Source organism: Sminthopsis crassicaudata, chromosome 2, assembly GCF_048593235.1.
Source record: "Sminthopsis crassicaudata isolate SCR6 chromosome 2, ASM4859323v1, whole genome shotgun sequence".
In the NCBI taxonomy this organism is placed as follows: Eukaryota; Metazoa; Chordata; class Mammalia; order Dasyuromorphia; family Dasyuridae; genus Sminthopsis; species Sminthopsis crassicaudata.
This window is the reverse complement of record NC_133618.1, coordinates 32,075,497-32,100,810: the sequence shown is the minus strand read 5'-3', so window position 1 is coordinate 32,100,810 and position 25,314 is coordinate 32,075,497. Positions and strand designations below refer to the sequence as shown.

The following is a 25,314-nucleotide window of genomic DNA, read 5'->3' as shown; positions in this document are numbered from 1 at the left end:
AAAATGATAAATATGTATCTGATGTTCTATTCAAACATCTTGTTCATTTGACACAATAGAACATTAGGGGCTAAAATAGAAATGATACACTTTCAAATGGCTGAGAGTTGACTTATTTTTCCTAAGGGAGAATTCCTTGTTTGGATCAATAAACAGTCAATGTTTTCTTCAGCCTGGCTATAAATGAGAGATTTATTGAACATCTCTCCTGTGTATAACTGTGTTGAGTTATGTCCTTCACTAAGCTTTCCAAAAAACTATGGTTATTCACATATCGTTTCTAGAGACTCTTCTAATGGTGACCTTAAATTAGACGTAGTTCATAGGAATAGTCCATTTTTATTCTCTGCTTTAAAGATTATGAATCTTGCCTATAGTCCTGAGGGAGGAGTGTTGTGATGTATGGTTCATTCTGAACTTTCACCATCCCCACCTCAGTCCACTTCCTTCTTCCCATAACTCTCCTGTCCTCCCTTTTGCTGTGCTATGTGTTTGATAAGGAGAAAAGTCACTAGAGAATTGGTGTTGAGATCATAAACTTTAGAAATTAGCTCCTACCCCATTTTCTTAGCCATTATCACAAAGATATAATTTCCTTTTGGTCCAAGTCTTTCAAATTTCAAGATGACCTTTTCTCATAGGCTCCTTTGTTTGACTTTTCTCTAAACTCTCTAGTTAGTGAGTAGTACTTATAAGCCCCTCACATTGAGCTTTTCCCTCTTTCCCTATAACTTTCTATTGACTTTTTATATTCTACTTTGTATATGGAAATGATTTTTGTGTTAAATCACACAGATCATTTCTCTTTTCCCCCTATAATTTTCTGTTGACTTAGAAATTCTATTTTTAATATTCTCCTTTTGTATATGGAAATGATTTTTTGTTGTGGATTTAATCACACTGATTTTTTTTCTCTTTTTTCCCTGTAACTTTCTGTTGACTTAGAAATTATACATTTTATATTCTACTTTATATACGGAGATGATTTTTGTATTAAATTTAAAATTTAGCATTTTAAAACATTATTTCCAATTTATCGTGTATATAGCTTGTTTGTACATTGCTGCTTATTTGTATATTGCTCTTTTCATATTGTTTTTTCTATTAGATTTTAAGTTCCTTGAGGGCAGGGACTGGCTTTTGCCTTTTTTGTATCCTCAGTGCTTCGTACAAGGTCTGATATATCGTTAAGTGTTTAATAAATACTTATTGAGTATTGTCTAATCTTTGGTATATTTCTTTTTGCATATTTGACTTCACTCAAGAGGTTTTTGGCTTTTCCTGGTAGGGTGACTACTCTGTATGGGATTATCATTGGTTTAAATAAATAGGGATTTAGCCCCACTTTTGAGGGAGGCCCATTTTTTTAGGTCATAAGCAATAGAAATGCCACCAAATCTATCCTCAGACCCTAGCTTGATTGTAGGCACCAGTAATTTTCTATGAGCTGAAGATTAACATTAATAGTAAGAACAGATCACGTGGGCAAATAATATTGCCTTATAAAGGACCCACATAAAAGCCAGTAGAATTCTGGGTTACAGAACTTTAGAATGAGGCGAGATTTGTTTGACATCTAGTGCAACCCTATAGAGTTAAAAAGATAGATGTTCAAGGTATGGTCTACATAGGAGATACTTGATAAAAAATGAGGATTAAAAAAAACTTGGAAAACATTGGCATTTTCAGAATTTGCACTGATACTTATTTAAAAATTATCATGTTTCTCTTGGAAGTCTATAAAACCCAAGTTGCCATCTTATTGCTCATTTATATTTGTACATGAAAGAATACAAAATCTTCCTGTGTAATAGAAAACCTTCCCCCCCCCAATATATAGTGATTATTACAACTTTGCTGAGATAAAGACAACATTCATACCAGAGCTAAGTCAGGTGCATCTTGCCCAAATAGGAGGGACTCCAATAAACAGCAGAGGGTGATCACTTTACTGATATCCACTTGAGGGATAGCTTGAATGCACTTTCTAGTGACAAACTTTAAGCCTGGCTCAACATAACGATGAAAGAGATTTAGTACATATTCCCATGTTTCATCACTGAGCTAAAAGGAAAAAGAAAAATAATTGAGTAGTGCTAAAAGATATCTGTAATAATACATTTCATACATTTACTCCTGGGTGGTGCAGTAGCTAAGTGTGTGGAGTCTGAAAGGAAGATTTGAATTATAATCCATCCTCAGACCCTTATTAGTTATGTCATCTACATGTATGTCTGTCTCAGTTTCCTCATCTGTAAAATGAGGATAATCATACCACGTACCTCCTTGAATTGTTGTGAAGACTAAAGAAGATAATAATTGTAATGTGCTTTGAATAGTCTTGCACATATTTCATTGTTCATCCTTTGTTTCTAAAGAGGACCAGGGACATCATGGATGATGTTTTGATTTGTATGTGAATTGGACTTAAGTGAGACAGAGGTGCACAAAGTCTCTCTTGAAGGCTCACTGGGGTCCAGTGGCAGGATCAAAGTCAGGATGACTGGCAATGGCGTGGGATGCAGTGAATGACCTTGGGATCTTCAACATATGACTAATCTCTAAGCACTCCACAAGAGCCTATTTCAGCTGCCTTCAAGGCTGTTGGAATCAATTATTCTTATCCTCTCATTATGCTGGGAGAAGTCTTCACATTATTGGGGTAGACATCCCCTTAAGTTATCAACAAATATGAGAGTCTATAGATTATTCTCAGCTTGGGTTAGTCTATCTGCCAAGACAGTTTACTGAGAAGTCACATTGTGTTACAGCTTCTTGGAGCCACAGGTGAAAGCTGGGTGGCAGGTGGACACACAGGTACATGAGAAGCCCTGAAAAGTGTTTCACAGCCCTCACACCAGAGCTGTTAGTGCTTTCTGAACTCTCCTTGCACATAAATAAATGTTAGCAATTATTATCATGATCTGGTGGGAAGAACATTTGACTCTGGAGTCAGTTCCTTTTTACTACTGGCATGGTCTTAGACAAGCCACTTAACTTTCCTAGTCCCTCCAGGAGGACCACATCCAGACACATTCCTCACTGTGGAGAGCGGGGAGAGAGGGAGAGAGAGAGAGAGAGAGGGAGAGAGAGAGAGAGAGAGAGAGAGAGAGAGAGAGAGAGAGAGAGAGAGAGAGAGAGAGAGAGAGACAAAGAGAGAGAGAGACAGAGAGAGAGACAGAGAGAGAGAGAGAAGAGAGAGAGAGAGAGAGAGAGAGAGAGAGACAGAGACAGAGAGAGACAGAGAGAGAGAGACAGAGAGAGAGACAGAGAGAGAGACAGAGAGACAGAGAGAGAGAGAGAGAGACAGAGAGACAGAGAGACAGAGAGAGAGAGAGAGAGAGAGACAGAGAGAGAGAGAGAGAGAGGAGAGACAGAGAGACAGAGAGAGACAGAGACAGAGAGAGACAGAGAGAGACAGAGACAGAGAGAGAGAGAGAGACAGAGACAGAGAGACAGAGAAAGTGAGAGAGAGAAAGAAAAAGTGTGAGAGAGAAAATGAGAGAGAGAAAAAGAAAAAGTGAGAGAGAGAAAGAGAGAGAGACAGAGAGACAGAGAAAGTGAGAGAGAGAGAAAGAAAAAGTGTGAGAGAGAAAATGAGAGAGAGAAAAAGAAAAAGTGAGAGAGAGAAAGAGAGAGAGAGAGAGAGAGAGAGAGAGAGAGAGAGGAGAGACAGAGAGACAGAGAGAGACAGAGACAGAGAGAGACAGAGAGAGACAGAGACAGAGAGAGACAGAGAGAGACAGAGACAGAGAGACAGAGAAAGTGAGAGAGAGAAAGAAAAAGTGTGAGAGAGAAAATGAGAGAGAGAAAAAGAAAAAGTGAGAGAGAGAAAGAGAGAGAGACAGAGAGACAGAGAAAGTGAGAGAGAGAGAAAGAAAAAGTGTGAGAGAAAATGAGAGAGAGAAAAAGAAAAAGTGAGAGAGAGAGAGAGAGAGAGAGAGAGAGAGAGAGAGAGAGAGAGAGAGAGAGAGAGAGAAGGGAGGAATGACTCTCTTTCAGTATAACCTCTTGGTAGTTATTTTGTATGAGAATAATGACTGAGTTCATCTCATACGAAAAAGAACTAACCTCACCTCATCGTGTTTGGGAGAATTCTTTATTATATAGTTGTTTCTTATAAAACCAGAAAGCAGGAGGATGTAGCACTTTGGAAGGCTTCCAAAAATTTATTTAGGATGAGGAGGATTATTTTAAAATGTTTTGAAATGCTTACGATTTTCAATAAGGCTGAAGGTTTTGCAATAACCAATTCTAAATGGTCATATCAGAAACTTACTTTGTCAGCAAAGCTTGACTTCCATGTCAGGACGTATGGCATCCATTTTAATTCTTCAGGATCCACAAACACCATTCCACAGCGACTGACTGTAGCAGGAGAGGCAACCTTTAGATCTTGTACCTGAGATGGAAAAAACAAACCCCGGTAAAAGCTATTTATGATATTTTCTGCTTCCTCATAGTCTGATATTTTTGCCTGCGGCTGAACTGATATTGATTTATCTTTTTTTTTTTTTTTTTGAGACTGGGGTTAAGTGACTTGCCCAGGGTCACACAGCTAGGAAGTGTTAAGTGTCTGGGGTTAAGTGACTTGCCCAGGGTCACACAGCCAGGAAGGGTTAAGTGTCTGAGACCAGATTTGAACTCGGGTCCTCCTGAATTCAAGGCTGGTGCTCTATCCACTGCGCCCCCTAGCTGCCCCAAACTGATATTGATTTAAAAGAGGGAAGAGGAAGAGAGAAAGTGGTGAGTCATGGAATATAAAAGGAAAACACAAGCAAAGAATAGAGGAGAAAAAGAGAAAAGTTCTATCTTGCCTCAATTTCACAGAGATACACTTGGATAAATCATGTATTTTGGTCCCTTTGGCCTGTGTATTTCATGCCACATATACAATACTATGTATGAAAGAGAAGCAGGGTTAGGGATGGAGGCTTAAATTAAACCAGGATGCAAAGTTGGAGGGCAAGATGAGAAAGACCAGACATAGAAATGATCTGTGGCAAGAACGGAAAAGGCAAATGACTTGTACTGGAATTGGATGACCAGTTCCACCCTTGAGATTTGGGGAAATATCCCAATCAAAGCAAATAATGTTAGGTCTGCTCTACTGGAAGCACCATGGACAACACATTCTGGAATATTGTGGTCTCATCAACCCTCTCCCCGGACCTTTAAACTCAGACCATTTTACTTAAATTTAAGAAGAAAAGGTGAGGAGGTCTGAACAAGGTCTTGGTCCTTTCCTGGGCAGGGAGGCGCTCACTGACACATTCCAGAGCTGGCTACCTAGTAAGATAATAGGATCTGAGCTGCAAGGGGCCTCAGAAGCCATCTAGTCTAGAAAATCACAACAGGGGTTTATCTTTTGAGGAGGTTATTGCTTCTGCATGGGTTGTGAAAAATAGTTTGGAAATTATCTTCCTGTCCTAAGATACCATCGATACCATCTGGACTCTCAGAGGATACAGCCATGCATGATGAGACAGTCCAGGTTTACTTGTTAACTATCCCTGCTGAGGCAACCAACCTAGGCTTAGGGGAGGGGGAAATGTCCTCGAGTATCCACAGCCTAGTATTCAAATAATTGAATTAATGAAGGCAGAAGGCAGGTATTGAGTACTAACTATGTGCCAAACATGTACAAATAGAAGCATAAGATAATCCCTACCCTTAAGGAGATTCCATTTTACTGGGTAGACTACACATGGGGAAGATTTCAGCTGCAAGTCAGAAAAGTCCCAAGTGCAGCAGCCAAATAGATGGCCTGTTTCTATTTCTCTACTCCTTTGGACTTGAGCTCTTGTGTTCTTAATCCGAGCTCAGTAACCCAATATCCTACCTGCATCCTTGACCTTCTTGTCTCCTGGCTACAACAGCTGCACCCCAGATGCTGATCTGTAGGTTTCTGATCCAATTCTGATAAAAACTGACCCTGGTTCTTCATTTGGACCATAATGTGACTTGGATTCACTTTCCCTTGCTACAGAACAGTCCAGCTAATATTCAACCAATAAGTCAACAAGAATTCCTCAGTTCTCAACTCAATTTTCAATTAATCTGCTGTCCCAGGTACTATGTTAAGTGCTAGGGCTAAAGAAGTAAAAACAGCCCTTTCTTCAAGGACCTCACAGTTCAATGGATGATAGCCAAAGTATATACATGATATCAGCAACATAAAAGGAAAGTAACAGTGGTGGAATGGACTGGGAAAGGTCTTTTTCAGAAGGTGGCATTTAAGCTAAATCTTGAAGGAAGCCAGGGAATTAGGAGACTGAAATAAGAAAGCAGAGTATTCAAAGTAAGTGACCCGCCCAGTATAAAGACATGGAAGTGGGAAATGGAGGGTCAAGTTTGAAAATTTCAAGAGGGTCATTATAGCTGGATGACAGAGCAAGCAGTGGAAAGTCAAACATCGGAATGGAAAAGTTAAAGGGTCCAAGTTATGCAGAACTTTAAATACCAACAGAGAACAAATAAGTTGTTTCAAGAATAGAAGAAAATGGACAGATCAGCAGAATCATAGAAATCCAAACACTATATCCTAAACTAATTAATATCATCAGTCCTAAAGTAATGCAATGCGTATGCTTTACCTCAAATATCATATGAATTTGAGGAGTGAGTTTAATTCTTTCACTATTGGCCAAACAAAGCATCTTATTGTCATCCAGGACGGTGTTCATGTTTTCAATCCAAAGCGCATCCACAGGCCCATCACTGATGATCCATTTGTGGTCTTCTGAAGTATCATTCACTGCTGCTCGGACACTAAGTGCCATCAAACCATCTTTCCACTCCAAAGTTAAATTGTTCACTTCCCCATACAGTTCACCCATTGTAATGGACTTTGGATTCAGAATAAATGTCTTAACTGGCTGATAAAAAGCCTTTTGGACTCCCATTTCATGTAACACCCCTAAGGTTTCAGCGAGAATTTGGTAAACTGTGGTCTTTCCACCTCCCGTTGGCCCAACAAGCATGACGCCGTGTCTTACGAGCATGGTTTCATAGAACTGTATAACTTTGTGAACCATACAGGCCTCAGGCTGAAGGTCTTGTTTAGTCATGACTTCTATAATTGTTGACTGAAGAATACCGTAATCGTGTTCTGGAATGAGGACTCCGGGGAAAAGATCAGAAATGATTCCACTGGGAAGAAAAACAAAAAATTTAAGTCAATAAGAAAACATGGTTATGTATTTGGGTACTTATTTTCTTTTTGTTTTATTTTCATATTTGTAACATTCAAATGGTTGAAAACTATATTTTTCTTATTTTTTATATTCTATTTTCATATTTGTAACATTTAAATGGTTGAAAATAATATTTTTCCTCACTGGTCTCTTTTTGCTTGAACTCTTGAAGTGCTTATTTTGAAACACACAATGCTATGAAATGCAAAATATAAGCACAATATGGTCTTTACAATGCATCATGTTATTTGGTATTGTTTCAAGGATTAGTTTTGTTTTCTCAACAAGATTGTAAACTCCTTGGGAGAGGGACAATATTTATCTTTGCCTCCCAGTGTCTCCTTAAGTGATGAACGCGTAACATCCCAGTGTCAGAGGAGACTGCTCTACTATATTGGGGTCAAACAAAGCATCCTTGCACATGCTGATATTATGCTGAGAGAGATGAGTTCCTTCGTCATGTTAGCACATCATGGAAATATAGGTCTGTATTTTTTTAAAAAACTGCCAATTAGGACATACTACAAGAAACTGACAAGAGTCTCTCTTTAAGATATAAATAACTTTTTTAAAAAATTAAAATGAACAGAACTCCAACCTCTCAGTGTTGCCCCTTGCTGCAACTAAGGCTTTTTTTTATCATTGACGTAACCCTCCATCTCTCAATTGGAGATGTCCACCAGTGACTCAGTGGTATAGGACTCAAACTTGAGAAATTTAGGGCTAGGAACAGAGTGTGGAACACAACAAAGCATTCTCACTCTCTCTGTTGTTGTTTGCTTGCAGTTTGTTTTCTTTCTCAGTTTTTCTTTTTTTTTTCTTTCTTGATCTGATTTTTCTTGTGCAATGAGATAACTGTATAAATATCTATACATATATTGGATATAACATATATTTCAACATACTTAACATGTATTGGACTCCCTGCCAGCTAGGGGAGGGGATGGGAAGAAAGAGGGGAAAATAGGGAATAAAAGGTTATGCAAGGGTCAATGTTGGAAAAATTACCCATGCATATGCTTTGTACATAAAAAGCTTTAATAATGAGCCAAAAAAGGAGAGAAATTTAGAGCTAGATATTTAGAAGTGAGAGTCATTTGCATTTGGATTATAGTTGAACCTAAGAAAGCTGATGCGCTCACCAAGAGAGATGGTAAAAAGATTAAAGAATAAATCTTCTGATAGTGGGTAGAGAAGTCCTGCTTTCCTGGTCTGGATGACCTTGGAAGAGGCACTAACCAATCGGTGCTCCCAGGAAACCTGCCATATTGCAAAACAGTTGCAATTTGCTTATGGAGAGAGTTTCTATCCTGGGAGTTCCCTATCTCAGACAAAGTACAGGTATGGATCATGTCTCTGGAATAGACAAAATTATACTCTTTAGAAACAAGAGAATTTTGTGATCCTATTTTCACGAAAATGACTAAATATAAGACAATTTTCTATCCAATATGGATTTTATTCTCAACCAACAGAGAAAACAATAATTTTTATATTATTTTTTTAAAAAAAGAAAATGACTGTTTATAACATTACCTGAAGAGAATGGCATCATCTGTTAGAAATTTGGGTAAATTGGAATCTCTCAAGGCTCTTATCAGCACAACATCTTCATTTAGGTTTGGGTTCTCTCTCTTGAGGGACCTATTTAGAAGACAGAAAGTCAAAAATGGGGCTACTGGACTCTTTGAAATCTCAGCTTAAAGAAGATATGAGTAGAAAATTAGCACGGGGAGTAAAAGTTGATCGTTTTATTTTTCTTTTACATGGCTCCAGAGAGCAATGGGTTTGTTCCTTAAATGAAGTAGTATATAGGTGCCGATATGATCAAGTATAGACAATTATAAATATGTAACTGTATTGTGATTGTTAGTAACACTGTATTTTGTCATGAAGTTTCAGGGGTTAGGGGTTGAGAGTCCCAGAATGCATAGCAAATAGGAACATATGGATTCAGACCCCACTTCTGACACTTAAGTCTCAGTTTTTTCATCTGTAAAAGATGATTGATCATATCTGTTGTGTTGTCATAAGGTGAGATAATATGTATATTTGCAAATTCTAAAATATTAGATAAATGTCTATGATCATATATTTATATAAAATATAATTCTATATAATATTATAATATGCAATATAATTATTATTGTGTATTGGCTCTTAAGGGAAGGTAGATACATTTGCCTTGGGGGAACAGATAGAATTAAAAAGAATAAGTAAAGAATGCCTTCAGAAGTTGTATCTTTCCTGATTCCCCCTTAAAGTTGGCGTCTTCCTCCTGAAGGTATCTCCAATGTGTTCTGTAAATATCATCTGCACATATGTAGTTGTCTGCATGTCATCTCTCTCATGGGACAGCATGAACTGCCTTTTGCATTTCTCTGAATTTCTTGCACTTAGCCCAGTGGCTGTCACTTGGTAAGTGCTTAATAAAGGCATGTTGACTTGGTCAAAATGGCTTTGAACCAAAAAGGAGTGGAAGTTCAAAAATTACCTAAGACACTTACTAGCTATATGACATCTGGACAAGTGTCCATCTCTAAAATGAGCTGGGGAAGAGAAAGGCAAACTACTACAATATCTTTGTCAAGAAAATCCTAACTGGTGTCAAAGAGAGTCAGATATGACCAAAATTACTGAACGATCACAATAGCACGTGGTTTACTATTGTGCTGCCGATATTCATTCTATGTATTAACTTACCCCAACTGTCTATTATTGAGGCCCTAAAATTCTCTCTCATGGTCATTTTATTGTGTACTTGAAGTTCAGGTATTTAATGTACTTCAGAAGACAGGGTAGGGCAAGTGGGGATCATTGGTGAAGATGAGAGAATGCAGAATGATTAGCCCAGTGTGTTGAGCATACAAACAGAGGTGTACAATGGGGGGATATTGCCCATTTTGTGACAGCATTAGAGTATGATGGCACACTTAACCATATTGGGCCACTTGAGGCCTTCTTACCCAGCCATGACCAAGACAGATTTCACTGCTCTCATCCCAAAGTCATAGTGATCTTGCTGAGAGAGCTGTTCGCTGCAAAGTTTATACATTTGAGTCATTTTCCTTGCAAGGATTTTGCTGGATTCAAATCCTTCTGAATATAAAATCACCTAGAATTAAAAAAAAAAAAAAAAAAACCACTCTGGAATTTCTACTATAATATGCTTCTATTCTAATTAGCATAGTACTTTCATATTTTTTTAAATAAGAATCTTAATGAAATACTCAATAAAGTCCATAATATATCTGTGAGCTCTTACATCATTAAAAAGTAAATGGAAAGGAGCAGCTAGGAGGCCCAGATGGACAAGGCATCAACTCTGGAGTTAAGAGGACCTGAATTTAAATTCAGCCTCAGACACTTAACACTTCCTAGGTGTGTGACCCTAGGCAAGTCACTTAACCTCAAATGCCTCTAAGTAAGAAAAGTAAATGTACAAAAAGGTTTACTGTCCTAGCCTAAGTCACTCATTAGAGAAGTAGCAGAAATGCTGACTTTGAGCTCCCTCCTTGATGAATGACATAATAGGGACAAGGAATAGGGGCTTCTTTGGTAAAGGGAATTCTTAGATGAAGGAACTCCCAAACTCCATTTTCTCATCACTTAAGAGTCTTAGAGAGTTACCTAGAACAGCGATTTTTCCAGAATTACATATTCAGCCTGTGGCAAGGAGGAAACTTGAACTGAGATCTGTGAATTCAGAGTTGAAAAATAAAACCATTCCTAAATTATGGTATATGAAGGTTATGGAATATTATTTCTCTGTAAGAAATGACCAGCAGGAGGAATACAGAGAGGCCTGGAGAGACTTACATCAACTGATGCTGAGTGAAATGAGCAGAACCAGGAGATCACTATACACTTCAACAATGATACTGTATGAAGATATATTCTGATGGAAGTGGAAATCTTCAACATAGAGAAGATCCAACTCACTTCCAGCTGATCAATGATGGACAGAAATAACTACACCCAGAGAAGGAACACTGGGAAGCGAATGTAAATTGTTAGCACTATTGTCTATCTACCCAGGTTACTTATACCTTCGGAATCCAATACTTAACGTGCAACAAGAAAATTGGATTTACATACATGTTGTATCTAGGTTATACTGTAACACATGTAAAATGTATGGGATTGCCTGTCATCTAAGGGAGGGAGGGGAAATTTTGGAAAAATGAATACAAGGGATAATGTTATAAAAAATTACTCATGCATATGTACTGTAAAAAAATTTTATAATTATAAAATTAATAAAAAATAAAAAAATAAAACCATTCTTATACTCAAAGAGTGTGCATTTTATTAGGAGGGAAATGTATAAAAATATACGTCTGTATATATATATATATATATATATATATATATATATATATATTCACATTACACATGCACATGCATATATGTGTCTAAATTGACATCTACACACATGTGTGTAGAGGAACAAAGAAAGAAGGGGGAGAAAGTGAGTTATAGAGATAGAAGGAAAAAATAGAAAGGATGGGGGGGAAAGAGAGACAGAGGAACAGAGAGAGACAGAGATAGAGAAATGTGATTTCAACAATTTAGGAAAGTGGCTCCACCAGAGGAGATCGCCACCTTCTCTCTAATGTATTCTGTCAGAACAATGCCCAATACACAGAGAGGTTATAGGACTTTTTCAAGGTCCCCTAAACAATTATGCATCAGAAGCAAAATTTGAAGTCAATTATTCCTGGCTCTGAAACCAGCTGCCTAGCCACTATACCACAATGCTTTTCATAAATGCACATATACAAATCTGGGCAAAAGACTTACTAAAGTTCTTAATCCCACTAATAATAATAATAGAAAGCATTTGTACTGTGTTTGCTATGTGTCAGATACATGATAGGTGCTTTATAAATTCTTTGAGACTCATAATGACCCTGGGAGGTAGGTGCTCTCTATTATACCCATTTTACAGTTGAGGAAACTGAGGCAGAGCTGTTATTGACTGCTTAAGATCACACAAAAATGTCTGAAGTGGGATTTGAACTCGGGTTCCAACTGTAGGCCTTGCAGGCTGTCCTACCTACTGGCAACTTTTAAAAAATTCTATTGCAAAGGATAATCAAATCTAAGCATAAGAAAGAATTTGTGTTTTCCTCAAAACTACTTTGGGTGTGAAAACACTGACAAAGTGTAGGAAACATTGAAAAGCAATCTATGTAGACTTGTGGAATTTAGATATGTTGTCAATAATGGAATATATCATACAGGAATATATATATATATATGCACACACAAATATACATGTACATACATGCATACACAAACATCTATATAATATTATAAAGAAGTACATGTACATAATACATAAGCTAATATAAAATAATAAAAAAAGAAAAATTCAGTTTAATCTGATTTTATAGTTGGCAATGCAAGCCCAAACATGACTGAATATATGTTGTTTTGTCAATGTTCACTTTTATTAACTCTTTGTAACTCCAATTAGGGTTTTCTTGGCAAAGATAACTGGAATGGTTTGCTATTTCTTTCTCCAACTCATTTTTTACAGATGAGGAAACTGAAGCAAGCAGAGTTAAGTTACTTGCCCAGGGTCACACAGCCAGTAGTGTCTAAGACTGAGTGTCTAACTCAGGAAGATGCTTTGTGCACTATAGAACTGTCTAGATCCTCCTATATTCTAATGACTCTCCCTCTTGATGGTGAGTGAACATCTTTGCATGGGAGGGAGAAGGCAGTGAGAGCCCCACCTTGGAGGTGGGCAAGCATGGATGGCAGCCCTGTTTCTGACACGTGCTGGCCATGTGACACTGGGGCAAACTTTCAGGACTCCAGATATGTGTCTAAAACTCTAAGTGGCAGAGAGGGGATGACTTCCATTGAGTAAGTGAATTTCTTCTCTTTGGAATTCTTTATACAGATGAAAACACATCTAGTTCTACTCCAGCCCACATTTAAACATATCTAAACATAGCAACTATTTTTATATTTTCATTTCTTTCCCTAGCTTCACCTGCCATCCCCCACTTCCCTCTCTTTGTGTCTATCTCTCTGTCTCTGTCCCTAGCTCTGTCTGTCTCTGTCTCCATCTCCTTGCCTTCTGTCTCTTTCTAGTTCTTGTTCTGTCTCTCTGTCTCTGTATGTCTCTCTTTAGCTCTCTCTTCTCTGTCTCCATCTCCCCACCTTCTCTGTGTGTCTCTCTTTCTCTTGTTCTATCTCTGAGGGTCCAGAGGGTCTTGTTGATGGAAGAAAGGGATTGAAATTAGGAAAAATAGAGTTGTACGAAGTAGAGACTACTGAGATATTCCCTGGAGAAGTGAAATCTATTCCTGTTGAGCCTATGGATCCTTTGCCTCCAGGCACAGTAGACTTGACCATTTCTCCTTCTGAGAATGCTTACAAAACAGTGTCCATCCATACACTGATGTGGGAAACTGGAGAACGTGTAGCTAATATCCCCGTCACTAACACAGGTAGACAACGTATGATTTATCAACCAGGAGAAGTAGTAGCATCAGGTTCATTGTTACGTACCCCAGCAATCTGGTGACAGTCGCCCAGATTCTGACTCCAATGAACAAAATCCAGGAATATATTGGACAGCAGCTGTGACAGCTGACCAACCTATGCTTACTATTTATATATAAATGGAACACCATTTGAAGGATTGGTAGACACGGGTGCAGATCGTACAGTTATTAGAAGTGCCAATTGGCCCAGTCATTGGCCAAAGATTGAGGCAGACACCTACATGTCTGGGGTAGGAGGATCAATAGCAGCAGAAGTTAGTGCTAGGCCTTTGAAATGGATATTTGAAGGTGGAACAGGAGTTTTTACTCCTTTTGTGGTTGAAAAAAATCCCCATCAATCTGTGGGGAAGAGACATTTTACAGCAGATAGGATTACAAATAAGCACTTCGGCTTTTTAGGCAGGGCTGCTGCTGAAGGCCTACCTGCACTTTCACCAGTTCCTATTCAGTGGAAGACTGATTCACCAGTGTGGATAGAACAGTGGCCCTTAGATAACAATAAAATTCAGGCCTTATTAGACATAGTGCAAGAACAACTTGACCAAGGACGCTTGCGCCCTTCTCTAAGTCCTTGGGATTCCCCCAGTATTTGTGGTGAAAAAGAAATCTGGAAAATGGAGGAAGAGTAAATGAACAGATGGAAACTATGGGAACTCTTCAGCCTGGACTTCCATCTCCTACTCAGTTGCCAAGAGAATGGTCTCTGTGGGTTATAGACATTAAGGATTGTTTCTATTCTATCCCTCTAGATAAGGAGGATATGAAAAGATTTGCTTTTTCAGTGCCTAGTGTTAATTTGTCTGAGCCTTATAAAAGATATGAATGGACAGTTTTGCCAGAGGGAATGAAAAACAGCCCTACTATGTGCCAAATGTATGTTGCTGCTACTCTTGCTCCAGTAAGAAAAGCATTTCCAAAGGTAATATTGTTACATTATATGGATGATATTTTGGGATGTGCACCTGAGGAACAAATGTTAGAAGCATGTCTACAAAAGAGCATGGAAACACTAAAGTACTACAAACTGCATATAGCTACAGAAAAAAATTCAAAGACATGCTCCTTTTCAATATTTAGAATATGAAGTATATCCTAAGACACTCACAGTACAAAAGCTTTCTTTAAGAACAGAGAAGTTGGACACCTTAAATGATTTCCAAAAATTGATAGGAAATATCCAATGGATGTATCCAGTGTTAGGCTTAACTACCAATCAACTACAAACTCTATATGACATTTTAAGGAGAGACAGTGCTTTAAATTCACCACGCCAGCTTACAAAAGAAGCACAAAAGGCTTTGAGAGAAGTTGAACTGGCTTTATCCAATGTGGTTGAAAGATTCACTCAAAAACCCTTGGAAATATCAGTTTTTGCTACAAAAGAGGCACCCACAGCAGTCCTTCATCAAGGAGACAGAGTGATTGAGTGGGTGAACCTCCCAGCACAACCAGAACAAAGCCTTACACGTTACCCAGTGCTTGTGGCTAGGATTTTATTAAAGGCTATTAAGAGAGTAACAAAATTATCTGGAATAAGTCCTGATAAAATATACACATTCTCTACTAACACACAAATTAATGTATGCTCTGAGACCATGGCAAATTTTATTGGCCACAGCTCCAAATTTTGCTCATGGATCTCCATTAAAGATAACCTGGCTACTACATAATTGGCGATGGATTTTTGAAGAAAAGGTTTCTGAGGTTCCTCTTAAAGAACCAACAATCTTTTACAGATGCCTCCAAAGAAAATATTTGTGCTGTATGCTCTCATGATTTAACCATAAAGAGAGTAGTCAGAACTCCTTTTCAGTCCACTCAGCAAAATGAATTATTTGCTATCATGTTAGCTTTTACTTATTACCCAGGAGATGTAAATATAATTACTGATTCAGCCTATTCAGTAGGTATAGTACAAAGAATTGCCACAGCTCAAATAAAATTTGCAGCCTCTAATATTTATCAGCTCTTTAAGGAACTTCGAGAGCAAGTGAGAAAGCATCCAGGCAAGATTTATATCTTGCATGTCCACTCACATAGTGGACTTCCAAATCCTATTTTTGATGGAAATTCAAAGGCAGATAGCTTTTTAACTATGTTAGCCAGTACTCCTTTATTTCAGGAAGCACAAGAATCTCATTCTAAATATCATCAGGCTGCTCGAGCTTTACGTTTACAATTTGGAATCACAAGAGAAGAAGCTAGGAGCATAGTAAAAAGCTGTACAGCTTGTCTTCCTTCCCACGCTCCTATACTTCCTCCAGGGAAGAATCCTCGTGGTTTGAGACCCAATGAAATCTGGCAAATGGATGTGACCCACTATAAATCTTTTGGTCGTCTGTCTTATATCCATGTGGTAGTAGATACCTTTTCAGGATTCAGTGTGCCAACAGCAAAAGAGACAGCCTGAGTGGTCACTGAATTCCTTATCCAAGCATTTGCAATTATGGATGTGCCACAAGCAATAAAAACAGATAATGGACCTGAATATAGTTCTAAACATTTTGCGCACTTTTGTGCGCAATATAATATTTTACACACCACTGGCGTACCTTTTAATCCGCAAGGTCAGGCAATAGTAGAGAGAAGAAACAGAGACATCAAGATGCTCCTCCAAAAACAAAAGAAAGAGGGAGTCCTCAGGTAACCCCAGAGAACTTCTAAATTTAGTTCTCTATATCATTAATTTTCTAATTTTTGACAAAGATGCACTGGCTCCGGCAGACAGGTTTTATAACCCACCAGAAGGTCAGTGTCCAGTGCGAGCAGCTCCACTGTCTTTAGATAATCGCCAGGTGATGTGGAGAGACCCAGAAAGTGATGAATGGAAGGGACCAGATAGGTTAACTGCTTGGGGGAGAGGGTTTGCTTGTATTTCTTCAGATGGAGAAGGAATCAGATGGGTGCCAATGAGTCTTATTCACCTTGTCCATCAGAGAGAGACAGAAAAAGAGAAAAACCTCAAAACAAAGGAGAAAATCTAAGAAACATCTGACACTGAAAGACTGTTAAAGAACTTTAAAAACTTGCAGGAATTATTGGATTCATGGAACATGAACTAATGGACAGTGGACTTATGGACATGGATCGGAATTCTGAACCAGAGAATTGTTTAGACAACCTGAGTTATCACCTTGTAATCCTAACATCTCCCTACCTTTTCTCTGTCTCTTTCTAGTTCTTGTTCTCTGTCTGTCTGTCTCTTTAGCTCTCTCTGTCTCCATCTCCCCACCTTCTCTCTGTCTTTGTTTTTGTTCTTTCTCTCTGTATGTCTCATCTCCCTACCTTCTGTGTGTCTCTCTTTCTCTTTCTTGTTCTGTCTCCATCTACCTATCTTTTCTGTCTCTGTCTCTGTGTCTTTCTAGTTCTTGTTCTCTCTGCCTGTCTCTTTAGCTTTCTCTGTCTCCATTTTTCCACCTTCTCTCTGTCTCTATCTCTCTCTTTTTTTTCCTCTCTCTCATAACTTCCATAGGGAAGAGCAAACCCAGTGTTTCAAAATATCCCAGAAATATCTTTGAAGGAACTGACAAATGCTGATGAAGTGGTTGGAAAGCTTGAGTAAAGTCTTCTACATTTACTCTTAATTAACACCCACTAATATATAAACCTTCACCAAAGTGGAAACATTTTGCCCAGAAAGGAACAAACAGCCAATGTGATGAATAAAAAGACATGCTCAAAATTTTTACTTCAGTGCTTTGTGCTCAAAATTAAATTGATACTAGTGTGAACTTTACCTCTGCAATCAAGGCATAATTTGGAACCATCATAGCGATCGGTCTAAACAGAGCTTTCAAATTATCTGGTAATTCAGTCCGTCCAGCATAGCCAGGATTCATGGTGATAAATGCCACACAGGTCATAACCAACTTTATTTCACGTCCCTCAAACATAAATCGAGAAAGCTGTTAAAAAGAAATGGAGAACCCCATTAATATTTTTGCTTCAGACTTTAGAAAGTCTCTTTCAGATGTTAGGAAGCTTCCCCACCTGCTTTCCTTGATACTAGTCCCTCACTAGCAGTACATGGAAGGACATTTTGGGTCAGAAGTCAACAGGCTTCTAGTTCTGATTCTAGTACTAAACAACAGTCTGATAGGCTAATCAGTTTAACCTCTGTGCCTTGATTTTCAGAAATGTGAAATGGAAGATCTGTTCTTAGAATATCCATCCCAAGTTCATTCTCTATTTGAATATAAGTAATAAACAATATTCATGAAAGGATATCTTAACTATATGAAGACAGAGCACAGTAACATGCCTTTTACTTTGGCTGTGCAACTGTAGCTAGAAAGACAGGTTTTGAAGAAAATTCTTATGTCTAGATTTGTGGAAATGGTTCTTTGTCTGTCTCTATGTCTCTCTCTCTCCTTTTCTTATCTTTTTTTTAGGATGGGGCCCACTAAAGTAAAATTGATCTGCCCCTTTAAATAGAGTGACATTTATTTTTTGCAAGACAATTGACTTGCTCTGGATCACACAGCTAATAAGTATTAAGTGTCTGAAGATGAATTTGAATTCAGGTCCTCCTGATTTCATCACCTGTGTTGTATTTATTACACTATCTACCTGTCTCTAAATGGAGTAACATTTTTAAAAATGGAATTGGGCTCACAGAATCTGAGATGGAGCTTACTTAGAAGGCAGAAGTTTTGATTTTGCACTAGCTCTCAGTGGAAACTGAGAAACTAAGCTAGAAGAAGGAAAGCAATTTGTGTCAGTCACAGGATATATGATGTAACTTTTCTTTCTTTTTAAAAAATAATTTTATGATGAACTTTTCTTTCTTTTACTGCCTTTGCTAATTTTCAAAATGAGGACTATACTCTCAAATAGAGCCATGACATTCAAATCATTTACATTTTGAGAAAACATATAAAGCCAAACAAATAGCAAGAATAATATATTTCCTCTCAAAAAAATCCATTAATTCAAAAATTAAGAGAAACATCAAGAAATAATCTGTGGCAAATGGAGCTGATAAAAATCTGACTTCCTGAATCAATAAGAAAAATGCATTTAAGAGTACAGCTAACTGAACTTAATACTTCCTTCCTAGCTATGTGATTCTGTGCAAGTCACTTAAACACAACTGTGTCAGCAAAAAAAAAAAAAAAAAAGAAAAGAAAAAGAAAAGAAAGATAGATAAATAGATAGAAAAGAAAAAAAAAGGAAAAAAGGAAGACTATTTGTCCTTTTCAGATGGCCAAGGAATATAAACATATATATATATATATATATATATATATATATATATATATATATATATACATATATATATATATATATATATATATATATATATATATATATAAAATTTTTTTTTTTTTGCTGAGGCAATTAGGGTTAAGTGACTTGCCCAGAGTCACATAGCCAGGAAGTGTTAACTGTCTGAGGTCAAATTTGAACTCAGGTCTCCTGACTTCAGGGCTGGTACTCTATCCATTACACTAACTAGCTGCCCTAGCACCTGATTTTTTTTAATAGCTATTAATCATAATAATTATAATAACTGAACTTTTCCCCTTTTTTCTTTGTCTTGATGTTTGGGGTTTGGAGTTATTAGGTGGGAGATCTTTTTCAAAGATGCCTGGAGAGTGGAAGAAGCTAGTGGTTGGAGGGATTTCAGTTGCTTGGAATAAGCAGCCCCAACTCCATGGCTAAAATGTCTCTGGGCTGGAAGACTAACCAAGTAAATAAGACTGGTGCTAACTGAAAAAAAAATGGCCTTCCTTGCTGCTTTACCATAAACTAAAAACACAGTCCCTGCGGTGTGTGTCCCCGCCTTGGCAGCCTCTCAGCACCTTACCTTTGCAGCTTTGGCATTTCTGATTGTAATGAGCTGCTGAGCAATTACAGACAGAACCTCTATGTCGATCCGGTTAAATTCATCAAAACAGCACCAGGCTCCTGATTGAGCCAAACCACTGAAGAATCTTCCCATCATCTAGAATGGAGAGAACACCACTTCACCAAGGGTGGTCCATGCCAAATTTGGCATAATTTTAATTTGAATTAATCTAATAACAAGGCCCCAGGTAAGAAATAATTGGGATCTTGGAATGAGATAGGTATTTTTTTTTCTTTTTCTTTATATAATTAAAGCTCTTTATTTACAAAACATATGCATGGGTAATTTTTCAATATTGACCCTTGCAAAACCTTCTGTTCCAAATTTTCCCCTCTTTCCCCCATCCCCTCCCCTAGGGGGCAGGTAGCCAAAACATGTTAAATATATTAAAATCCAATATATGTATACATATTTATACTGTTATCTTGCTGCACAAGAAAAATCCGATCAAGAAGGTAGAAAACGGAGAAAGAAAACAAAATGCAAGCAAACCACAACAGAGAGAGTGAAAATGTTATGTTGGGATCCACACTCAGTTCCCTCAGTCCTCTCTCTGGGTGTAGATGGTGCTCTTCATCATTGAACAATTGGAATTGGTTTGAATCATCTCATTGTTGAAGAGAACTACATATGGGATAGCCATCTCTTAAAAAACAATAATTATAATCTAATTTCTAAGCTCCCAATTTTTTCCCAATTCCTTTCAACAAAAATTTTCTTGGCTATAGCCTGGGGTTTTGCTGGCCTCCAAGTTGGGTGATCCGTTCTATGCTCCACCTAACTACAGAGATCAGGTTGGTTCTTATTGACAAGTTCAGGCTTGATTGGACAGCTGATTAGAGTGGCTTCAGACAATCTGTGTAAAGGCTAGATTTGGAGAAGGCATCTTTCATCCGCAGCTTTGTTCCCTTGTTCCTTTGTTCCCTTTCCATTCTCTTGCTTTCAGCACCAGAAGGGGCAAAATTGTATCAGCAGTAAGAAAGAGAACAGCCTAGGTAAACTGGGATGGAAGCCTTAGGATGAGAGCAAATGAGCCACCAAAAATTGGTCAAATCACCTACCTTGAGCACTGCCTATGAAATCTGGACTGAAACAACACAGAATCAGAGAGGTCACGTTGGGCACAGGAGGACCACTCATCTGAACTGTTACAGAAGGACCTGAAGATGACCCAAACATCTCCTCCGACGGTAAGGTTCTATAATTGTAGCTCTCTAGAATGGATGCTTTTAAGACAACTAAGACTTTAAAAATATTTACTAATCAAAGAATAGTGTCCTTAGGAATTTTATAGAGTTAAACAGAATTATTGACCTTTGTATGCCCAGTGTTTAGCAGAGTGTCTAGCACATAGTAGGTACTTAATACTTGCTGATTGATTGGTTGGTTGATTATGTTGGAAAACGAACATGCTTTGACCAATTTGGAAAATCTCAGAATTGCAAAGCTAACAAGCATAGGCTAAAAAATTAAGAGACTACTAAAAAAATCTGGTGAGCTGTGATGAGGGCTTCTGTTAGGGGGTTATTGTCTTAGTGGAGAGAAAGGGAGAAATGTGAGAAATACTATGGAAGTAGAATGGACAAGACTCCACAGTTGATTAGCTATGGCAGGTCAGGAGTGGAAAGCACAGAAACCGATGTAATTCCCAGGTGGTAAACGTGAGTGACTGATAGTACACTTGATGGAAACAGAGAAGATAGAATTAGAGTGGTAGATAGGTGACTCAGAGGATAGAATTCCAGATCTGAAGTCAGGAAAACTCTTCATGAATTCAAAATCTGGCTTCAGATACCTGCTAGCTGTGTGACCTTGGGGAAGTCTGTTTGCCTCTGTTTCTTCATCTGTCAAATAAACTAGAAAAGGAAATGGCAAACTACTCCAAAATCTTTGCCAATAAAACCCCAAATGGGGTCATGAAGAATCAGACATGACTGAAATGACTAAATAGCAATAGGAAGAAAGGACAGTTTACTTCAGAAGAAGATAATGATTTTGGACATAACGAATTTAAGATGAATTTTTTAAAAATCACTTGCTATCCCCCCACCACAAGATCTTATCCTCACTTCAAATTCAAGCTGTTATTGCTGAATATTTCCCAGCATACAACCTTTGCTGAAGTTTTAAAACAAGGCAAAATGATTTCTGACTGTCCATTCACCTGGTCGTGGCTAATGTTGTCCCCATGTCAGATACTCCCTGGTATCCTATCCCTATCCTTCCCCCATCCTTTTCTCCTTTTGTATGTTGTCCAGGGGTCCTCAAACTTTTTAAATAGGGGGCCAGCTTACTGTCCCTCAGATTGTTGGAAGGCCGGACTATAGTAAAAATAAAAGCTCACACTCCGGCCCTCAGCCCATTTGTCATAACCCGGTGGGCCGCATGTGGCCCGCGGGCCGTAGTTTGAGAACCTCCGTATAAGTTGACCCTTTTAGACTGTAAGCTTGTTGAGGGCATAGCACAGTACCTGGGACATCATAGCCACTTAATATTCATTGGATTACATTGGATTGCTTCCAGGGGATAGGCTCAACCTGGCTCTGTGTGTTCCTAATTTTTCAATAGGCTCCCTATTAAGTGTCCCCACCTGAAGACTTCCAATCTCTGATGCTCCCCACGGTTTGATAATCCTAATTGATTAAATTGATAGTCCTAAAATACAGGCTGTTGCTTCCAAGCTCGAGAAGTTTCAGTGGCTCCCTACTGCCTCTGGTATAAAATTCAAACTCTTCTGTGTGGCTCTGACAACCAGGCTCACAGCTGATTCATTAGTCCCTCTTTCACACTCTACTTCTATGTATTCCTTCTTGTTAGACCTTGACCTCCCTGCTGGTAAGAACTGGTTCTGCCCTTCCTTATATTCCCCAGCACTTAGCACAGTGTCTAGAACATAGAAAATGCTTAATTAGTGCTTGCCGAGTGACAAATGGACCGGTGCAGGCAAACTGACCTACTTGCCATTCTCTGTAGGGAGCTTTCTAATCTTGCGCTTCTCTGCCTGTGATGTCCTCTTTTCACTTTTGTTCTTTGAATCCCTTCAAGAGTCACTTCAGCTGCTACCTCCTAAGAAAGCTCCTTTCCAAGCCTCCTGACCCTACCTCCCTTTTGTTGTCTTCGTTTTGTATTTACTTGGCTTTCTCTCTAGTTGAATAAAAGCTCCCTGAGAGTAGAGACTACTCCCTTCTTTCTTTCTATCTAAGTTCTTGGCACACAGTAGCTACTTAATCAGTATTTGTTGGATTAAATTGAACTGAACCAAGAGGAAGAAGTTACTGCTGGGAAAGTAAGCACATCTTTCCTGATTTAAAAAAATCCCCACCAAATTAGGCAAAGACAGTAGAACACTGAATAATTTCCAAACAAAGAAGAGATCAATGGGAAAGTGTGAAGACCGAGTTAGCACCCTGGATACCTTAGAATCAGCCAGAGTCAGGATAAGCAAAAGTCCTTGGTCTTTATTCTTGGTCTTTAGGGGATAGAAGTGAATTGGATGGACACAGTATCTGCATAATCTCTCCTCTCTTTCTCTACCACCAAAGTCTCTTTGGCTTGTCCTAGTATACACAATTCTCTGTATACACCAAACAACTGAGCCAGCACAGAATAGTGAGAAAGGCCATTTTCCAAGCATATTCTAATAGTCTATTGGCTAATAAATAATTAGCCTTAAGTGCTCAGTTGTCCAAGTGCCCCTACTCAGAGTTTCAGCCCTTTACAGGAAAGCTTTAGAGAGTGAATATAGGCAAAGGACCCCCCATATGGAGTCATGAAATGATGATTTATTATCAGTAAATATTTGATTTGTATTCCTATTTTGTATACTAAAAATTTCTCAGGGGAAAAGGGATCATGAGTGGTCAGCTCCTCCACTGTTTCATTGGGAGCACTTTTGCTCACTTTCTAGGCAGTCATAGACCTTTAAAGATAAACAGCAATGTCTTCAGGACATTTACTTGCCCTTCATTTATTTACACCCCAAATGTTAAGTCTTTTCTAGGAACTATGAAAGTGCAGCAAGTGAGCTCCGAGAGCAATATGGCATCTGAGGTCACACGATGCTGAGTCACATCTTGTTCTTATCACCTTCGTCTCTTTTTTATGACCATAGTTGAATGCTATAGGGTCGTTGTTTCCTAAGGTGATGTTTAAGATTAGAGAGAGCTTTTGTAGAAAGAAAATTCATCCTCCTAGAAGTCCCCTATGACAGGAACTTGGCCATCCCTGGGGAGGGGAAGCTGGACCTAGGTTGCCATTAGGAGTGGCTGGACTTTATTCCAACTGCCCCCAGTCCCCTTTAGCTCAGCCCACCCAGCATCATCCGTCAGGGTGTGTGGCTCAAGTCTTCCAGAATCACTCAACAAGAACAAGCCCCCCAAGCCCCCCACCTTCCATGGGGATGCTCTACCTTATAGTCCAAACCATCCGAACAGTTAAACACCACACATTGAATAGCGAGCGCTTTGGCGAGATCTTTTGTGGTCTCTGTCTTCCCTGTGCCTGCAGGTCCAGCTGGGGCTCCCCCCAGGTCAAGCTGCAAGGCTCCCATCAGACAGAGGTAGCAGCGATCCTGAGGAAAGGCAGTGACCATAAGCATTTGTTAAGCCCTGATCCCAAGAAAGGCAAAACATAGACTCCATTCTCAAGAAGCTCAGTCTAATATAATAAAAAATTATTAAGTAAAAAAAAAAAAAAAAAAAAAAAGAAGCTCAGTCTAATGGTGAAGACAAGCCAACAACTTTGGGTAAACCAGCCATGGACAGGATAAGTGAAAGAAGATCAATAGTGGGCAAAAAGGCATTTGGTCAGTTTTATAATTTTCTTTTTCCTCTCTCCTTTTCTTCCCTTCCTCCCTCCCTTTTTGCTTCCCTCTTTTCCCTCCCCTTTCTCTCTGCCTTCCTCCTTCCCTTCTTCCTTCCCTTCCCTCCTTTTCCTTTCTTCCTCCCTCTTTTCCCTCTCTTTTCTCCCTTCCTTCCTTCCTTCCTTCCTTCCTTCCTTCCTTCCTTCCCTTTCTTCCTTCCTTCCTTCCCTTTCTTCCCTCCTTCCTTCCTCCTTCCCTCCTTCCTTCCTCCTTCCCTCCTTCCTTCCTCCTTCCCTCCTTCCTTCCTCCTTCCCTCCTTCCCTCTCTCTCTCTCTCCCTTTCCTCCCTCCCTCTCTCCCTTCCTCTTTCCCTCCCAACTCAGTACAGTTCCCTGATTTCCCATATGTGAAAATCTTTTTTTTTAAGCTCTACCACCTGCTTTCTATGGTTCCCTTTAAGCCTTGGTTAAAATCCCAGTTTGTGTAAGGACTTTTCTGATACTCCTTAATGCTATACTGTCTTTCTATAAGGCTTTCCCGTTTATCCCCCAGAGAGCTGGTGCAGTGAATAGAACTGGACCTGGAGTTAGGAGGACCTGAATTGAACTCCAGCCTCAGACACTTTAATGTTAAGTGCCCCTGTACGACCGTGGGAAAATCACTCAAGGCTGTTTGCCTCAATTTCTTCAACTGTAAAATGGGGATAACAGCACCTACTTCTCAAGATTGTTGTGAGGATTTTGTGAGACAATATTTGTAAAACCTTAGAACAGTGCCTGGGATATAGAAACAACTATATAAAAACCAGCTGCTGCTATGATCATGATCATCATCAATCAATCAATCTTGTTCACACATAGTTATTTGCCTGTTTTCTCCCCCAATGTAGTCTGTGTTCCTCCAGAGAGGGAACTGTTTTTGACCTATCTTTGTATCTTCAGCA

At 38.8% G+C, this 25,314-nt stretch overlaps 1 protein-coding gene across 2 annotated transcripts in view; it reads right to left on the bottom strand.

The window, feature by feature from the left end:
• The window catches only part of DNAH6 (dynein axonemal heavy chain 6), a 188,789-nt gene that overhangs the window by 109,267 nt on the left and 54,208 nt on the right, over positions 1-25,314 (bottom strand). For both annotated transcript variants that reach the window (XM_074285606.1, XM_074285605.1), the window contains 8 exons: positions 23,980-24,141; positions 19,530-19,667; positions 17,458-17,625; positions 10,163-10,311; positions 8,733-8,840; positions 6,597-7,152; positions 4,280-4,402; positions 1,882-2,064 (listed from right to left, as the gene is read on the bottom strand). In XM_074285606.1, coding sequence (XP_074141707.1) covers positions 1,882-2,064; positions 4,280-4,402; positions 6,597-7,152; positions 8,733-8,840; positions 10,163-10,311; positions 17,458-17,625; positions 19,530-19,667; positions 23,980-24,141 — 1,587 coding nt within the window. The remainder of the gene's footprint in view (positions 1-1,881; positions 2,065-4,279; positions 4,403-6,596; positions 7,153-8,732; positions 8,841-10,162; positions 10,312-17,457; positions 17,626-19,529; positions 19,668-23,979; positions 24,142-25,314) is intronic.